The sequence below is a fragment of the Lissotriton helveticus genome, chromosome 11 (genome assembly GCF_964261635.1).
Source record: "Lissotriton helveticus chromosome 11, aLisHel1.1, whole genome shotgun sequence".
NCBI lineage: Eukaryota > Metazoa > Chordata > Amphibia > Caudata > Salamandridae > Lissotriton > Lissotriton helveticus.
In genome coordinates this window covers 318,053,763-318,071,416 of record NC_136072.1, presented here as the reverse complement: position 1 = coordinate 318,071,416, position 17,654 = coordinate 318,053,763, and the positions used below count along the sequence as shown (strand labels likewise).

The 17,654-nt window shown below is 48.3% G+C and overlaps 1 protein-coding gene across 1 annotated transcript in view; it reads left to right on the top strand.

Moving 5' to 3' along the window:
• The window catches only part of CROCC2 (ciliary rootlet coiled-coil, rootletin family member 2), a 1,301,560-nt gene that overhangs the window by 498,194 nt on the left and 785,712 nt on the right, over positions 1-17,654 (top strand). The window contains exon 17 of the mRNA XM_078665477.1: positions 8,420-8,650. Coding sequence (XP_078521603.1) covers positions 8,420-8,650 — 231 coding nt within the window. The remainder of the gene's footprint in view (positions 1-8,419; positions 8,651-17,654) is intronic.

The following is a 17,654-nucleotide window of genomic DNA, read 5'->3' as shown; positions in this document are numbered from 1 at the left end:
TGTGTAGTGTAGCAGAACATTACATTTTTAAAATAGATTTTTTTTGTTTTTTGAATCAGCTTTATTGAGCATTCGGTTTTTATACAAAGTGATGTGACAGACCGCGTAGGAGCATCAAAGCAGACATGAATAGATTGGTAAAGAAATGCAATAAACCACAACACTGTTAAACTCTTATAATACAGTACTGAGCCTCAGCATGCAATATATGAGTTATGTGAATATGTTGCTGCAGTGTCCGCGAGTGGGTACACTCAGTACCAAAGCGTCCAACCTGAAGGTGTATTGTTGGCTTGACGGGGTCTAAGGCCTGCAGAAAGGATTGCTAGGAGATTATTGTGCAGGGGTGGTATGGTGTGGTATAGAATAGGGGCCAGGCTTCAGCGAACTGGTATTCTCCCTAGCTTCATTGTGGAAAGTGAGGACCAGCTGATCTCATGCGGCGGCAGTGGGGCACCTATGGAGAACCCATACCTCCTGTCTGTGCAGAGACACAGACTCTGCTGCACACCAGTGTACAACTGTATTTTGCCACTGTGAGACCACCGGCAGAGGAGGGCCTGCCACTTCATCCTGATTGTGTGCCAAGCTTAACAGAAGGGCCATGTAGATCAAATGGTTGACCACTCTTCTGGCGTTTATAAAGTCCCAACAGGCGGCCCCCCACATAGTTTAGATTTTGGCGGACTGTGGTCTGGGCAAGAAACATGCAGACTTCAGCCCTAAAGGCCTGTGGTGCTATCAGGCAGTTCCAAAACCTGTGAAGAATATTTGCCTGAGGGGCAATTCAGCGAGGGCATTCTAATAAGGCTATGGGGTAATTTGTGTGAAGCTTAGCCAGCATCAAGTAAGTTCTATGTAAGATGTTATGTTGTATGTACCGGAATTGTGCATTGCAAAAGACTGCGGGTATGCAAGTGCTTTACTCCACTCCTTAATAGTCAGAAGATGCCCTATATCTGTTTCCCATTTCTGCTGTGTAGTGGCTAAAGGGTCAACATTCTTGTTCGGTATGGCTTTTGCAATCCAGGAGACAAGTTTCCTGCCTGTTACCATTGTAGTACAAAAGGGGGTGGTGATGGACGGAGCATCTGAACCAATCAAACACTCACACCCAGTCAAAAGATCTGGGTTTAATCCATCACCGTTCTTTAGCCCACTCTGCCACCCCAGTTCAGACATGGCCATATGCAAATCAGTCTGACCCTGTGCCTCATGGGAACAGTCCAGCCCGAACTGCCAAGCCAAGCCTTCCCTGGACCAGAAACAAGCTTCCGAGGACCGGTTTCTGGCATTACAGCCGTCTTCAGCCCGGCTTGCTTGAATCGAGTGGCAAAGTGAGCAAGGGACTCACGTCTGAGCATACCCTGCCACACTTATGGCGGCCAAAACGGTACAAAAGGGGGTGGTGATGGACGGAGCATCTGAACCAATCAAACACTCACACCCAGTCAAAAGATCTGGGTTTAATCCATCACCGTTCTTTAGCCCACTCTGCCACCCCAGTTCGGACATGGCCATATGCAAATCAGTCTGACCTTGTGCCTCATGGGAACAGTCCAGCCCGAACTGCCAAGCCAAGCCTTTCCTGGACCAGAAACAAGCTTCCGAGGACCGGTTTCTGGCATTACAGCCGTCTTCAGCCCGGCTTGCTTGAATCCATTGGCAAAGTGAGCAAGGGACTCACGTCTGAGCATACCCTGCCACACTTATGGCGGCCAAAGCGGTACAAAAGGGGGTGCTGATGGACGGAGTATCTGAACCAATCAAACACTCACACCCAGTCAAAAGATCTTGGTTTAATCCATCACCGTTCTTTAGCCCACTCTGCCACCCCAGTTCAGACATGGCCATATGCAAATCAGTCTGACCCTGTGGCAGGGTATGCTCAGACGTGAGTCCCTTGCTCACTTTGCCACAGGATTCAAGCAAGCCGGGCTGAAGACAGCTGTAATGCCAGAAACCGGTCCTCGGAAGCTTGTTTCCGGTCCAGGGAAGGCATGGCTTGGCAGTTCGGGCTGGACTGTTCCCATGAGGCACAGGTTCAGACTGATTTGCATATAGCCATGTCTGAACTGGGGTGGCAGAGTGGGCTAAAGAACGGTGATGGATTGAACCCAGATCTTTTGACTGGGTGTGAGTGTTTGATTGGTTCAGATGCTCCGTCCATCACCACCCCCTTTTGTACCGCTTTTGGCCGCCATAAGTGTGGCAGGGTATGCTCAGACGTGAGTCCCTTGCTCACTTTGCCACTGGATTCAAGCAAGCCGGGCTGAAGATGGCTGTAATGCCAGAAACCTGTCCTCGGAAGCTTGCTTCCGGTCCAGGGAAGGCATGGCTTGGCAGTTCGGGCTGGACTGTTCCCATGAGGCACAGCACAGGGTCAGACTGATTTGCATATAGCCATGTCTGAACTGGGGTGTCAGAGTGGGCTAAAGAACGGTGATGGATTGAACTCAGATCTTTTGACTGGGTGTGAGTGTTTGATTGGTTCAGATGCTCCATCCATCACCACCCCCTTTTGTACCTGTTACCATTGTAAACAATACTTGGAATTACAGATGTGCAGGTAATTCAAAGGCTGCAATTCCTCAAAGGTGTTTAAGTTCTGCAACACACTGCCTGTGCATCAAGATCTGTCCTGCTAGGAGCCCGGTCTGTTCGTACAGCAGATCGAAAGGGATCAAGGCACCGTCTTGAAACGGGTCACCAGTTGAGCTTACCCCCTGAGTTCTCCCTATTCTCTATCACACCCCAGCCCTTGGATACATGGAAGGCATGCATAGAGCTAAGGGGATCTCCGGTGCATATGACGTCCCACTTATGCAGGCCCCCAGGCCCTATGATAGCAGCTGTGGGCAATACGTCATAAGTTATTAGGAGTCTCAGGTAATACTGATTTCAGAAGTAACAACTCATGGGTGGAGAAGAGGGTGCTCTATCTGTTCCTCGCGCACACGTCCTCCAAATGGCAACCAAACTAGTCAATGAGTTGGCCACTGAAGCTGCGTCACCCGATAGTGATGCTCATAAGTTGGTGCTCCAAGGCCTCCTGGTCAGTAGGGAGTTGTAGCTCAGCTAGGGTGACTCTGCGCCTTTCGTTGTTCCAAATAAAGTCCCTTAACATGGTGTTCAGTGTATGGAATATGCTAAGTGGTGTGGGGATTGGTAGATTGGCAGACTGGTGAAATAATAAAGGAATCATGGCAGCATTAGAATCTTGGAGAGAGCCGCTTTGCCCTGTACTGCTGGCGGGCGAGCCACCAGGACAAAATTTGGGCCCACAGCCAGGAGTTTGCCTTTTGTAAATTGCCATCCAGAAGGTCTTGGACGGCATGGTATATGTTGATGCCCAAATACCGAAAGGTGGATTGTACCCACTTAATCTGGCAAATAACAACTATTATGTTGTGTGCAGGGCAGGTAGGATGTAGTGTCAACAGGCAGGTTTTGGACCAGTTGACTCCCAGTCCTGAAGCCGTGTTGAAGACTCCATGTCCACATCCCCCAAGACATCATCCGCATATAGGTAAATGGCGTTCAACTTGGCAATAAGTGGTATGCCCCAGGTTCCCCCTTATTTGCGGAGGTGATGCGCCGGTAGCTCAATTGCTAGCACAAAATAGCAGCAGTGAAAGTGGCCACTCATTGCGTGTGCCTTGATTTACAGAAAAGTGGTTTGAGATAACTAGTTGAATATAACCGGGTCCATCCCTTTGGTGTATAGGAATTTGATCAATCCCAACATTATATTTACCTGACCCATCTTGCGGAGCACAGTGAACATGCAACCCTAGTCTACCATATCAAAGGCCTACTCTAGGTCTAATACCAAACGGACAGAGTGAGTCCTGCGGGCCGATGTCACTTAGGAGGAGTCTATGTAACCTGCATATGTTGAAGGACGTGGATCTGCAAGGTATGAATCTGTTTTGATCAAAATGAACTAATATTGGCATGAGCTCCAGTAATCTCGTCACCAGGATTTTACTGAGGATCTTATAGCCACAGCCCAGCATGGCCAATGGTCTGTAGGAAGTGACCTCATGCGGGTCTCGCCCCGGGTTAGGGAGGGCAGCCAAGAGGGCCTCTTGCATGGATTACTGGAAGAGTCTGGTGGCGAGGGCAGAATTGTACAACTTAGCCAACTTCTGGAGCAACAGTTCTTCATATGCCTTTATATGTTTTCTAAAACTCGATCGGGAGCTCATCAAGGTGGGATAATTCTGTATGGTGCAGCGGATATCTTGGTTCATGATCGGAGCATCCTGAAAGTTCCATTGCGCTGCAGGGACCTCTCGCAAAGTGACAGGGCAAAGGAATTTTTTGCCATTGAGTTGACACAACACATGTTAGTGTGTGCAAAACACCATGTGTACTGTTTCTTGGGAGTATGCTATGGTATTAGGTGAGTTGTAGGCGGCTGTGAAAGGTGCTTTGGATGACTTGTGTCGTATCAACCACGCCAGTATATGTCCTGACTTATACTCTGATTGTATTTTGCTGTGGTACTCCTTGTAGTCTATGTAGTGTAGTGATTCGAATAACTGAGCATGGCAGTCCCGTGCTTTGATCAAGTCGTTACAAGCTGATTCGTCCTCTGCAGCAGTCATCTCTATGCCTCGTAAAGAGACTTCATTCTGCTGCAGCTTGGGATGCGGTGTACTTCTCGCCCTTATGATCACGTTTATATAATGCCCCTGTACTACTGATTTTAGAGTGTCCCACTTACTGTTTTCGACTCTGTAGTGTTTATAAATTTGCAGGTGCTTTTGCGAAACGCCTGATCTTTCAGTGCAGAAGGTTGCAGCGTACAAGTGAGGACCGGCTGGACACCCTCCTCTGTGAGCTTCAGTATCAAGGAGTCATGATCAGAGTGGGCCCTTGCCAAGATATTCTACATCAGTCACTAATAATCCTGTAGCTGGGTGGAATAAGAAACGATCCAATCTGATATGAAGGTCATGTGGAGCAGAGTAGAAGGAGTACCCCAGCACACCATTTTGTTTTCCAGGAAGCGAACCCTGTTGGCGAATTTGGTGACCTTCTTGTTAGAGGTCTTCAGTCCAAGATCTTGTAAGGCCATTGTAGTGTTTTGAGAGTTTGCGCTGATCCTCGCTTAACAGGCTACTTCGAGTGCCATTGCATCTACTTTGCCCAAAAGGTCAAGCCTGGTCTCTGCTTTTTCATAGAGGATTATATCCAGTTTCATTGTCGCAGGCTCTGCCAATGTATAGACAGTGCAGTGTTACTCAGTGGGTTGTGGGCTGCTTCCCCAGCGCAATCAGCCATCCTGCCAGGGCCAGTGCCGGCGCAGGAGACTCCTAGTCTTCTGTCTCCCTATTTGTAGGGGTGATGCTGTTCCCTTGTGACTGTCACAGCTCCTTGCAGTGTAAGATGGCGATCAGTTAGGCTCTAGAAACATAGTTCTGTGGGCAGATACCCACCCTTCCCCCAGCTCTGCAATGCAATGCCGGTGAATCCTAGTCAGGGAGACACGAGCAGTATTGCCCAGAGCGACGAATATACTGGGCACTCCATCCCTAGTGCAGTGCAAGGCTAGTTATGGGAAGGAATGTGGGGGCGCAGTGATGGTCAGGGTCTTGATGGGCTTATTGAAGCCAACAGTCGCAGGTTCCCTATACAGCCTGGCCTACATCTGTGGCTGTCCAGTCATGGGGGCCCTGCAGCTTCGGTATGTCAGGGGGGCTCCTCAGACTAGCAGAAACATGCTAGCAGGCCTTAGCATGTGCAGGCAAGAGCCGATCCCTCCAGGGAGGCCCACCTTGCAGAGAAACCTGCGCAGGCATGGTGCAGAACCTCTGACCACCCCCCCACACCCCGCTCCAAGCAAACGGCCTGCCAGACTTACTGCATGAAGTGCTGTGGGTAGTCCAGCCCGCACATCTATGCTCCACATTCTCCTGCAGTGATAGTATCAGCACCCACCTCTCTGGGCCCAACCAGTGCTCAGCAGCCCTCTTTATGGTGTGACTCCTGGGGCCCTACTAGCTGTCTGGTGTAATCCGCCAGGCAAAGAGGGCTAGATGCATCCCAGATTATACAGGATTACAGGTCTCGGTCAGGAGGTCCTCCACTGAGTGTCCACCATCTTGCAGCTCCAAACCAAGTCCCCACCCTAAGATATCCATTTGATGCCACTCACAACATATTAGACTTGAAGTTGTTCCAGATCAGTACTTACTATTTTATCTTATATATGTTTTCCCCTTTGCATCCTTGTAATTATGTTGAAGCTGTCTCTGATCTAAATGTGACAAACCGCAGAAATCAGTGAGAGTGCATGGGCTATTACTGTGGAGGGGGCGGTGTGCGGGGTATATCGGAACTAAGTTATCTTTCTTATTTTTTCGTTTTTGTAAGCAAACATAGGAGGTTCAGGACTGGTACAAATTTGATGTGGCACCCAACAAACTGACTCTAATAGAAGAAAAGTTGTCTGAAGTTTTGTTGTTTGTTGTCTCCCAAGCCCAGCAAGGACTTGCTTTGGGCACTGTTAAGGGTACTTTTTTAACTTTTTCAGCTTTTCTGTGGTTTCAGGATTAGCCTTTGTTATTTAAATTACCTATTAGAATTAGATTTTTTGAAAGGTTTGTAACATTTGTTTCTGTAAAAACCCTTTGTGATGCCTCAATCAGACCTGAACTCAGTCTTCACTTTTTTGATGTACACCCTTTTGGGCAGCTGCACAGTTGCGAGCTGCATGCTCTTTTTGTTAGTCCAGTCCACCTAATCTTACTTTCTTCTCAGAAAAGTTGGTGTTGAGAACCTGAGCTTCCTTTCTACTGAAAGTGGTTACTCCTTTCCATGATGGGTAGGCTATCACGCTTCTGGCATTCTTTGCCTCACCTCATCCCTCTAAGGAGGAACAGTGACTCCATTGTTTATACCTCAACAAGGCACTTAGCTTTTATATTGATCGTACCAAGGGACATTGAGTGGTTAATCAGCTGTTTGTCAGGTTTTCCAGAGCAAAGGGCAAGGTAGTGCAAACAAGGAACATCTCTCAATGGATTGTTCCCTGCATTGGACCGGCTACACAGCGGGGAAGAAGGGGAAACATCCTTTACAACGCAACTTTTACTCCGCACTACCATTACTACGCAACTATTACAACGCAAGTCATTACAACGACTTGCGCTGGAGGGCACTTTAGGATAGGGAATAGTTTAATTACTATCCAACACCTTCCCTACTATCCACGGGGACTGGAGTTGGAATAGTAAATTAAACTATTCACCATCCAGCGCCCCCCAACGCAAGTCGTTGTAACGACTTGCGTTGTAAAAGTTGTGTCGTAATGGCATGCGGAGTGAAAGCATGCGTTGTAATGTTATACATCCGGGAAGAAGTAGCCTCCACAAGGCTTGCGGTCTTACTCCACTATGGCTAAAGCTGCTACCACTGTGTTAGCATATGGCATTCTTGCTCCTGACATGTGTCAGGGGGCTGCATGGGTGTCCGTACTCATCTTCAGAAAGCACTACTGTTTGACCAGTCAGGGCAGTTGATAGGGCCATTTTGCCTGCTTGCTCCTGCAGGACATTTTGGTCTGAGTCAGTCGACAGACCCACCACCTTTAGAAGTACTGCTATGATATCTATTCACAAAGTGAGAAATCTGTGGTCAGAAGTATCCATCAAAAGAACAAGTTACTTAGCTTTGGTAATAATCTTTCTGATGAATTCTCTAACTGTAGAGTCCAAACTTATCCTCACGCCTATCCATTCTGTGAACAGGACTCTTTTCACACATAAAAATGTCACAAACCTAGAGATTTGCACAGTGGTCATGCCAAACTGTTTAAGGGCTCTGCGTCCAAGGGCACAGACAGCCTAGGTGCAATGACTTTGGTGTGCTTGGGTCACACTTATACACTTCTGGAGAGGAACAACTTTGGCATGTAGCCTCACAGCGCCACCTAGCAGCATGCGAGAGTCCTGCTTTTTAAGTTTTCAGATCCAGTCTCACATCTGAGGAATATTCACAAGGTGAGGAATCTATGGTTATATAGGGTATCCACCTGAAAGATTGTTACCAAAGGTAACATCCATAGTTCTTCCATCCAGCTTGACTTCTACAACACAGGCAACTACCCCTACCTAAAGACTATGGGCCTGATTTAGATCTTGACGACGGGTTACTTCATCACAGCGGGGACAGGTACCCCGTCCACCAAAATATAAATCCCATAGAATATAATGGGATTTATATTCCAGTGGATGGGATATCCGTCACCGTTGTGACGACGTAACCCATCCCGAGATCTAATTTAGGTACTATGTATCTGAAAATTAACCTTGTGTCATACCTTTTTCCGTTGGACACATTTCAGATGTCTCTATTACCCTTTCATCACTTTGTTTCTTTCTGTCTTTCTCTGTTTATGGACGAGTAGCTGGAGGGGGAGAAGGCCTTGGTGTTGGAGCAGAAACGGGAGCTCGACCAAGAGCGTGCATCCCTAAAGGAAAAAATATCTCAATTGGAGCAGGAAGTGACACGTATTTCTGCTGAGAAGCAAGGGGTTGAGCAGAGCTGGTGCATCGCTGAGGAAAAACGAGAGAAACAGGCGGAACAGTTGGCAATGGTCCATAAGGAGAAAGGCCAGCTCCATGACCAGATTACCCAGGTAAGAAGAAATCTACAGAATTAGAGGCTTTCCTGTGATCCAAATCCTGTCCATTGTTTTAAGCAAAAATACAATACATGCTCTAAGGCATAATGTATGTTATGGACACCCTTGAAAAGGTTTTTTGAAAATTACTTCACTGCTTTCTGTTGCCAGTCTCTTGAGCTGATTGATGGCCTCTAAACAGAAAGCCAATCACTGAAGACCAACTCTCTGCTGGGGATGTTGGTTGAGCTTTCTGAGGATTGTAGCCGTAGGTGCAAGGGCAATGAAGAGCATTTCACTTTCCATGTTGACAATAGATGTATAGATATGTGGTACAATAATCTCATTTAGGAACTGGCCAGTCCCAGGTGTTAACTGAAATCTAATTTCTGTACTAAGCGTGAAAAGATTTACATTGGCAAAAAGGCATTTACAGGAGCAGTTGGGAAAGGGTCCCATCCACCTTGTTATTTTAAAATACATTTGTGGGCAGATTCATTTTAGAAGGACGTGTCCTGATGTAAAAGTTCTGACCGAGAACAGAAGGATAGAGGTCAGTTAGCAGACATTGCTTGTGAAGCAGCTCAGAAAGTCTGCCCACCTATTGCTTCTCCCTTGCAAATGCTCTACAGTTAATGACTATGAAGGTTCATTTGCACACTCCCATGGTAAGGTAACATCTTACTTGGTCGTCACTGAGAGTCTCACTGAGGACAACAAAAACAGATAAGTGAGAATGCTTGAATGAATCTTAGTCATTGATAATTAATCCTGGTCACATCCACGTCCATAGTTTGTTTTCCCACTATGCCATTCTACAAAGAGACCAGCCCAATACAAAACGGCCTTGACCCTACACCAATAGGAACAGTTCAGCTGGCATTGCCAAATCAAGTAACTTTAGATGGGCCCACAAGGAACTTCAGACTGGTTTCAGTCTATTTTGCCTCACAAGTGGACGATAGCTTATTTATGTGAGTCTGGAACCCACATTTGGGCAAAGCTGTCACTCACCCTGATCGATTCAACCCAGGTCTGTGACTAGGGGGGAGTGTCTGAAAAAGTTTCAGCGCTGTCCATCATCTCTTTGTGTTTGCTTTACTCACCCTGAGGAAAACAAAAAGATCAGTGGAATATTTAAATGAATCTGGGCCACTGGTAATTGCTTGGGTCACTTCCCAGTCCACCCTTTCATGCTCACTGTGCCATTTAAGACAGTGACTAGCCATGGGCAAATCAGCCTTGGTCCTGCTCCAGTAAAAACAGTTCAGCCCAAACTGTCAGGTTATGGGCCCCTCATATGGAGTCAGACTCTGTTTGAGGGGCCAAAGGGCAAGCCAGGCTACTGAGCTTCAGTTAGAGGCCTGTGTTTGTTTCCCTCTGATGTCCCGTGGTCTGCCCTAGTATGGCTTGGTAAACTGTTCCAAGTGCAAGTCCTTCAGCAGTTGACTCTCAGTGTTAGGGATGGCAAGCAATCGTAGACTTCTCAGAGAGGTAGTGTGAGTGTTGAAACTCAGAACTCAACAATTTCCCAGCAGTGCAATAACTGCTTTTCGACCCCAATGCTTTACTTTATAAAAGAACACTTAAAACAAAATATCTCACAAATAATATCTAAAAGACACAGTCTAGGAAACTGGTATTAGTGTTCTGATTCTAATTGCTGATTTCCCAGATGTCAGACTGGATCCTGAAATGTTTGAGCAGTACCTCTGCTTGCCTGTAGGTGGTGCCATGTGGGTTTGCACTGGTGCTCAGTTCTGGAAATAATGTGCAGTACCAATACAGATGCATTCCCTCAAGCTGATGTCAGTTCCTTTCTTTTCGTGCCATCAGACGTGGATTTAGAGCTACGTCAGGTCTCCTAGAGACCCCTTTTACTCCAAACGTTACTCTGTGCCAAGGAAAATGCCACCTCCGTAATGACATTTTTAAGCCTTTTTTTTTTTTTTTTTTTTTAAACCTTTATTGAAAGACACGTAGAAGTACAAGCGCAGGCCTACAACCACAGGGGCCGGCCACAAAAGCAGGAGAATCAAAAAAAGGGGCAACATCAATGCGTACAATAGAATGAATACAGGATAGACGTGAAATAAAGACGTTAAACAGTCAGCGCCAGGATAAGAAAGGTTTCATTTTACATTTTATAGAGGAGGCAGCAACCATATCCACCGGGCGTCACGCAACATATACAGAAAAAGAGGGGGGGGGCGGGAGGGAGACAGCCCCCCACGCAATCAAATAACCCTAGTAGGGCGAAGCCCAAAGACATCCCACGCCCAGCAAAGGTTCAAAAATAAAGGACAAATGTCAGCAAACAAATAACGTGGACGCCACATGTACAGCCCTCCCGCCCCGAAAAAGGAGAAAGTGCGGACACGTACGAAACAAAGGACTGAAAACAAAGGGACATAGCCCACCCCCTGAAAAAGGAAAAAGGGACCATAGAATAAAACAAACTAAAATAACAAACACCCCCCCCCACCCTACATCACTGTAATGGCTACGGCCTACCCCACTAAACAGCGTGCCTGTCGCCCAGAGTCACCCGAAATATAGAAGAAAGAGAAAGGGAATAATAACAAAGAAAGAGAAAGAAGAAAGAGAGAGAAGGAGAGGAAAAAGAAGGACAGGAGAGGAGAGGAGCCAGCGATCGAAACATGGAATACTACCCCGCCCGCAACAACGGATCACCAATCGAGGTCGAAAAGGACATTGAAAAAAGCCCATATAAGGATGAAAAACAAGAACTAACCAAAATAATGAGGCCTGGAGATGCCATTTAAAAGGGTCCCACAGGTACTCCGGCACAATCACCCCTGTCCACTTTTATGAAGAGTCAAGCTTCCAGACCCCGCCACGGCCGAAAAGCAGAATGATACAGTGGGTCCATACCAGTCCAGGAAGGCCAGTGGGATCTCCGCAAAACACCGTCCCGGCCAACAAGAAGCAACCAGGAGAACTCGGCAGCAGTCAGAATGCAAAAGTACCTCAACGATCCACGTGGCCAAACACAATATCTGGGCTGTCCAGCACGAAGCAGAGAAATCAGGATGTAGGAAACACTGCAGCATCGGCACCGGGTCCACATGATCCCGTAGAATCAAACACCCAGCTGGAGATCCCAGCACAGCAGCCGGAGAAGTTTCAACCATTACAATTCGGGAAGACGACACCGCATCACAAAATGGCGGAGCAGCCATGGCGGAGATCCGCGACTCCAAGTCTCGGCATTTCAAGGACAGGTCGATCCCTAGAGCAGCCAGGGCAGACAAGACAGCACTCCGAGTAGGGGCCGCCCGAATCAAACGAGGGCTGGAGAGGACAAATGCAGCAACTTCCCTGTCTCCAGGAGAAAGACTCTCCGAGGGGCCATCCGCCATCTTAAGCACAGCGCCCGCCGCCATCATCGTGGGCGCCTCCAAGTCCACCAGGAGCACCGGCGGCCCCAGGGCACACAACCGATCTGCGGCGGATGGCGCTCGGCGGAGAAAGGAGAGTCACCAGAAGAACGGGCGTGCTCCCCACAACACTCGGGGGGAGCCCAGCACCGGACCCCGGGCGGGACAAGCAACAGGAGTGGGCTACCCACTTGAGGGGTGCCGGACAGCGCGGCTTCTCTTCTTCGGGCCGGCAGGCAATCGGACATACGGGGTGGCCCACCCGCGGGGGTGGGTCCGCTCCAGGGCTTCCGGCCCGCGGCTCTCAGGCTCCCAGCATCGGGTCTCTCCACCGGTTCCGGACCGCCGGTACTCCGAACATCTCCGGGCAAGCACAGCACTCGAGGCACCGGCGTCAGGGCCGGGAAGGCCAGCAAGGCAACAAGGGCAGAACGCCGAAATGACTGCATGCCAGAGCCCCGGACAAGGATGGTAAGTGAAGGCTTTTCCTTGGTGACCAAATTCGGAACACCCCGAACAGGATGAAATACAGGATAGGTGGCGGGGAGGAAGAAATCACGGAGCGAGGCGGTTATGCGACTGTTCCGATCGCCATCTTGGCTCCTCCCATTTTTAAGCCTTTTAAGGACTATCATGAGCAAATGTCTGAAACATCCTCATCAGTTTTTCCTGTGGTTCCTGGAGGTATGACTCCAGGACCTGCAGTACATGGGCATCAATGTACCTGAAAGCCATATAGAACCACTCTGTTGCCTACCCCTGAAAGACTCCACATCACGACCGGTCCAATTCCAGGGATTGGTCTCGGTCCTGCTCCTGGTGCAGGAGTCGATTCGGAGGTCGATCATTGTCATGCTTTAAATATTCAGGCCAGTTAAAGCAAAAACCTAAAAAATTCAAGCTGGCACCAGACCCTTCCTTCCACCCTTGAACTCCTGAGAAGGTGCAAGGGTGTTGCAGGACGTGAATCTGGAGCGACCTGTAGAATCTGGAGCTACCTCTCATCTACTTGAGACCCCTTTTGCCGCAAAATTTACAGTGTGCCAAGGGAAATGTCACCTCCCTAAACAGATTTTAAACCATTTAAGCACTGTCACAAGCAAATGACTGTGACATGTCCTCATCAGGTTTCCGATGGTGCCTGGAGTCATGACTCCAAGGCCTGCAGTAAATGCATTTCGATGAACCTGAAAGCCATACAGGACCATGAGGCCAAACTCTGTTGCCTAGCACTAACACTCTCCACATCAGCACCGGTCCAATTCCAAGGGTTGGTCTTGGTCCTGTTCCCGGTGCAGAAGTCACAGGAGTTGATCCTGAGGTCAATCGTCATCGTGCTCTAAATCTTCAGGCAAGTCAAAGAAAAAACTAAAAAATCCAAGTGAGCCCCAGCCCCTTCCTGCCAGTCTTGCACTCCTGAGATGTTACAAGGGTGTTTCCAGAACTCTCAATCTCGCTCACGAAGTTGATCGACATCAGAGCCCATCTGTGTTTTTCTTGGCCTCCTGCAACACTGAGGCAGATCCAAAAGTTCTGTAAGGCATGCTTCTACTCTTCGAATCCCTTCTGACTCCCTCTGACTTGCCTGCAGGCCCCAAGCAGCCAAGTTTGCCCTTGGCGCCATTTGGACCCTCTGTGCCCATCATTTGGCCACCCAAGTGTAGGAGAGTAGGGTCTGCTTCCTATGGTTACCCCCACTTTTTGCTGTAATTCTCTGGTTTTTCGACTTTAGTGTGGCTGTGGACCTACTAATCAGGCCCACAGCCCAGCTGTTCTCTCTCTAAATTGATACCATGTACTTTAGGTACATACCACATACTGGATCACTCTTGTGAGCACCTGTATAGTGTACCCTAGGTACCCAGGGCATAGGTGCACCCTAGACCTACCAGGGGCTGCAGTATGAATGTATGTATGTACTTTATTCGATAACAAATTTATCATAAGAGCATGTACGTACTCAATTCATGATGTAAAAAACAATCCATTTTGACATACAACCAATGTGTAAAATCGTAGAAAAATTTCCATAAAAATATATACAGATAAAAGTCAATAAGAACAACTAATGTGCAACCAGTAAAAACAGTATTTCAAAATAGAACCACAGACACCTAGCTCTTTTTTTTGTTAGCAGCTTGGTGTGGGCTAACCAAGCACTGCCCAAATACTTGGCTACCCCGCAAACCATGACGAGGGAAGTGGTGTCGGATGTTAAGATGTGCTGCGCCATCCTGTAATTCTTGAAGCCCAGCTTTTTACAAATAGGTTTAAGCCATATTTTTCTCGCAACCCTATAGGCTGTACATGCGAAAAGGAAGTGGGCAAGTGACTCAGTAGGGGCAGTACAGCCTGGACAAGAGGCAGATGCCGAATTGAGCTGCTTCCATCCTACTGTTGATTCATTAAGCGGGAGGGTTCCAAACCTCAACTTCAAATAGAGCATCCTGTCTCTAGGAATTTGAATGAAGTCGAGAAAAGGTTCGAGCTTCCGGACAGGCTTGTGATCTAAAAACTGCTCGGTAAGAATCCCCCAATTAGCACTGAGCAACTCTTCCGCCTGCACCCATTCCCAGTATGCTTTCTTAATTATTTGTTTGGGTGGCGGAGTCTGGCTAGCCCATATTTCCCCCAGCCCTATGTTTGAAACAAGCTGTCTAACCTTACATATCCACTTGATCTTATTGGATGTATCCAATGTAATAAGTTCGTTGAGGGCAGCAGCATAATTGGCCAATTCGGGGGTCCTCCTTAAACGTACCCAAAATAATAAAGGGCGAAGCCGTACAATATCTTTGATTGAACGTTGTCCCAAATCCTGACGAAGTGGCTTTAGCGGAGTGGAAGATGGGAGGGAAACCAGACCTCTGAAAAACTTCTTCTCAGATCTTACTAGGTCAATGGTATTCTCGAATCCCCACAGTTCAGACCCGTATAATGCCGAGGGTAATGCTTTTCCATCATAAACCACAAGGGCCGGGGCTACTGGTTTACTAACAGAGGATTGTTGATCTCTTAAAATTTCCCCTGACACCCGCTTGTGGTTAAGAAGCATTTTGGCCATATGGGAGTTCCAATTCATCAAGTTGTTAACCCGAACTCCCAAGTAATCAAACGACTCAACTACATCTAGTGGGGTGCCGTTTAAGGTGATGCCATTCCTGAATCGTTTTGACGGAGATAGGGTCATTAATTTGGTCTTGGTGGTGTTAATAGATAACCCCCTTGTGTCACAGAACAGGGTGAACGTGTCTAGCAGTTTTTTCAGGCCTGTTGGGCTTTTGGATATCAGGAGGGTATCGTCGGCGAAAAGCATGGTGGGCGTTTTCTCTCCTGCCAGGGTTGGGGCATCGGCTGGGTCCTCTCTCAAATGGTCTACCACCCCATTGACAAAGAGAGAGAACAAAGTCGGGGCCAGCACGCAACCCTGGCATACCCCCCTGTTCACCGCCACCCTCTCAGTCAGCTGCCCCTGGCTCCCCCACCTGATTCTGGCATAATTTCCCTCATGGAGGCGTTTGATGAAATCAAGAATCAGAGTGGGAATGCCCAGGTCATGCAGCACCTGCCAAAGCTTGGCACGTGGTACCAAGTCGAAGGCGGTCTTCAGGTCAATAAAGGCCAGATATAGGCTGCCTTCCCCGATGACCACGATTTTCCAGTGGATCATGAAAAATCTAAACACCTGGTCCATCGTGCCCACCTTCTGTCTAAAGCCTGCCTGGAAGTGTGAGAGGATATTCCCTTCTTCCATCAAGGACCCCATCCTCGTAAGGAGGACCCTGCCAACCACCTTCTGTATTACGTCGACCTACCATGGGCTGCTGTATGTATTGTGCCACCTCTGGTTAGCCTTCAAAACTGACACCACAGGTCTGTTCTTACAGCCTGGGTAAAAATGGATGCTGCTGCCACAGACACGAGTCTGCCCTCCTGCTGCTGGATGAAACTCCGGCAGGGGAGGCCTGGACAATAGGTTTCCTGCCCAAGGAGGTGCTGGCACCTCCCCAGACAGGCTCTTTGTGTATTGGGGCAGGGAGGGCTGCATTCAGTGAATGCTTTCCAGACACTGCCTGGGGCACACTAGGTGCTCCATGCATTTCCCAGTTCAAACCTGTTGCTGGGGCACTAAGCCCCAGCTCTGGCACGAAACTGGACAAAGGGGAAGGGGTGTAACCACCCCCACCCCAGGTCCACCCATAGGAGATACCTTAAAGTTAGTCCAACCCCTAAACTTAGTATAAGTATAGGATCCCAGTCCCTAGGACTTTAGATTACCCTGGACGAAACTCTGAAACATATATCCTGGACCTTCGACATTCCATTTCGACTGGGAGACGGAAGACATCTCCCTTGTGGTCAAGGAGTGACCACCCTGTTCAAACAGGCACCAACAGCAACTTTGCCGGTCTGCATTTTTGAGGCTCCTGCCAGATCCCGAAGAATCTGCGACACAGGACACGGACTGCACCTACTTCCCGAGGTATCCCGAAGTTGTGCATTGGGGTGCTTGAAACCCCAGCCCCGACCACCTTATGCACCGAAGTTCATAGGCCCACACTCCACGAGTGTCCCGTGGGCCCGCTTTGTGCATTTCCACTCGACGCGTCTTCGCAGTTCCTAGTCCGTTGGCTTGTGAGCCCCCAGGAAGACCACTCTTGAAACTACTTTTCTTTCCTGGTTGGTCCAGGCTTGCTTCAGCTTCCCTGCAAAGGAGAAGCGCCCCAGACCTTGCTGCACCGAAGCCAATCTCGACATCTTATGTGGATTGCTTTTGCCAATGGGTTGTTGGGTCCAATCCGGATACCGACACTGCAGTCAACTAGATCCTTCATGGGACAGCTCGAATCCAGCTCCTGGCCATCGTCGACGCCTCCTGGTCCTCGTGGCTGAATAGACAAACTTCACCTTTTCACCTGAAATCACCCAACATCTGGTGGCATCTTTCTATCGCCGCCCTGGTCACTGGCTAGTGGCCCAGACTCTGTCTCCTCTGCTTTCAGGTTCTTCAGATCTTTGATCCACCCGGACACTTTTCCTCTCGTCGCCTGCAGCACTCCTTCGCAGCTCTCCATTGGAATCGACGATGAAACCCGACACCAAAAGATACCTATGCACCCGGCTTCCGTGGGTGAGGTAACACGAGTACTCCGGTAGTCTCGAGGGTATTGGCCCTCCAAGTGTCTAAGTCAAAAAGGGTTCCATCATAGTTATCCTAGAAGTGCCCTTACATTGTAAATTTGTAACTTGTTTGTTTCCCATAGAAAGTCAATGGTAACCCGCGGCTGTATTTAGACACTGCACGTGTCTCCCGTGGGCCTCCTGCATCCTAACCCTTGGTTGTTTAGAGTAGCCCCAGCGATTCCACAGGCCCTAGGCCTGCTTTCTATTGCTCAAATGGTTCTTATACCACTATTTTAGTATATGGCTTGTGAGGCCCCTAGGGCAAAACGCATAATGTGCAACTTATCGTATGCTAATTAAGTTCCTTGTATTGTACTTTTACCTCTGACCTCATAAAGAGTCCAGAGGGGTTGTGTTTAGAATAAATACATATATATTTGATATATACCTGGTGTGGTGTGCTTTCATTTGGTACTCAAGGGATTACAATTGGT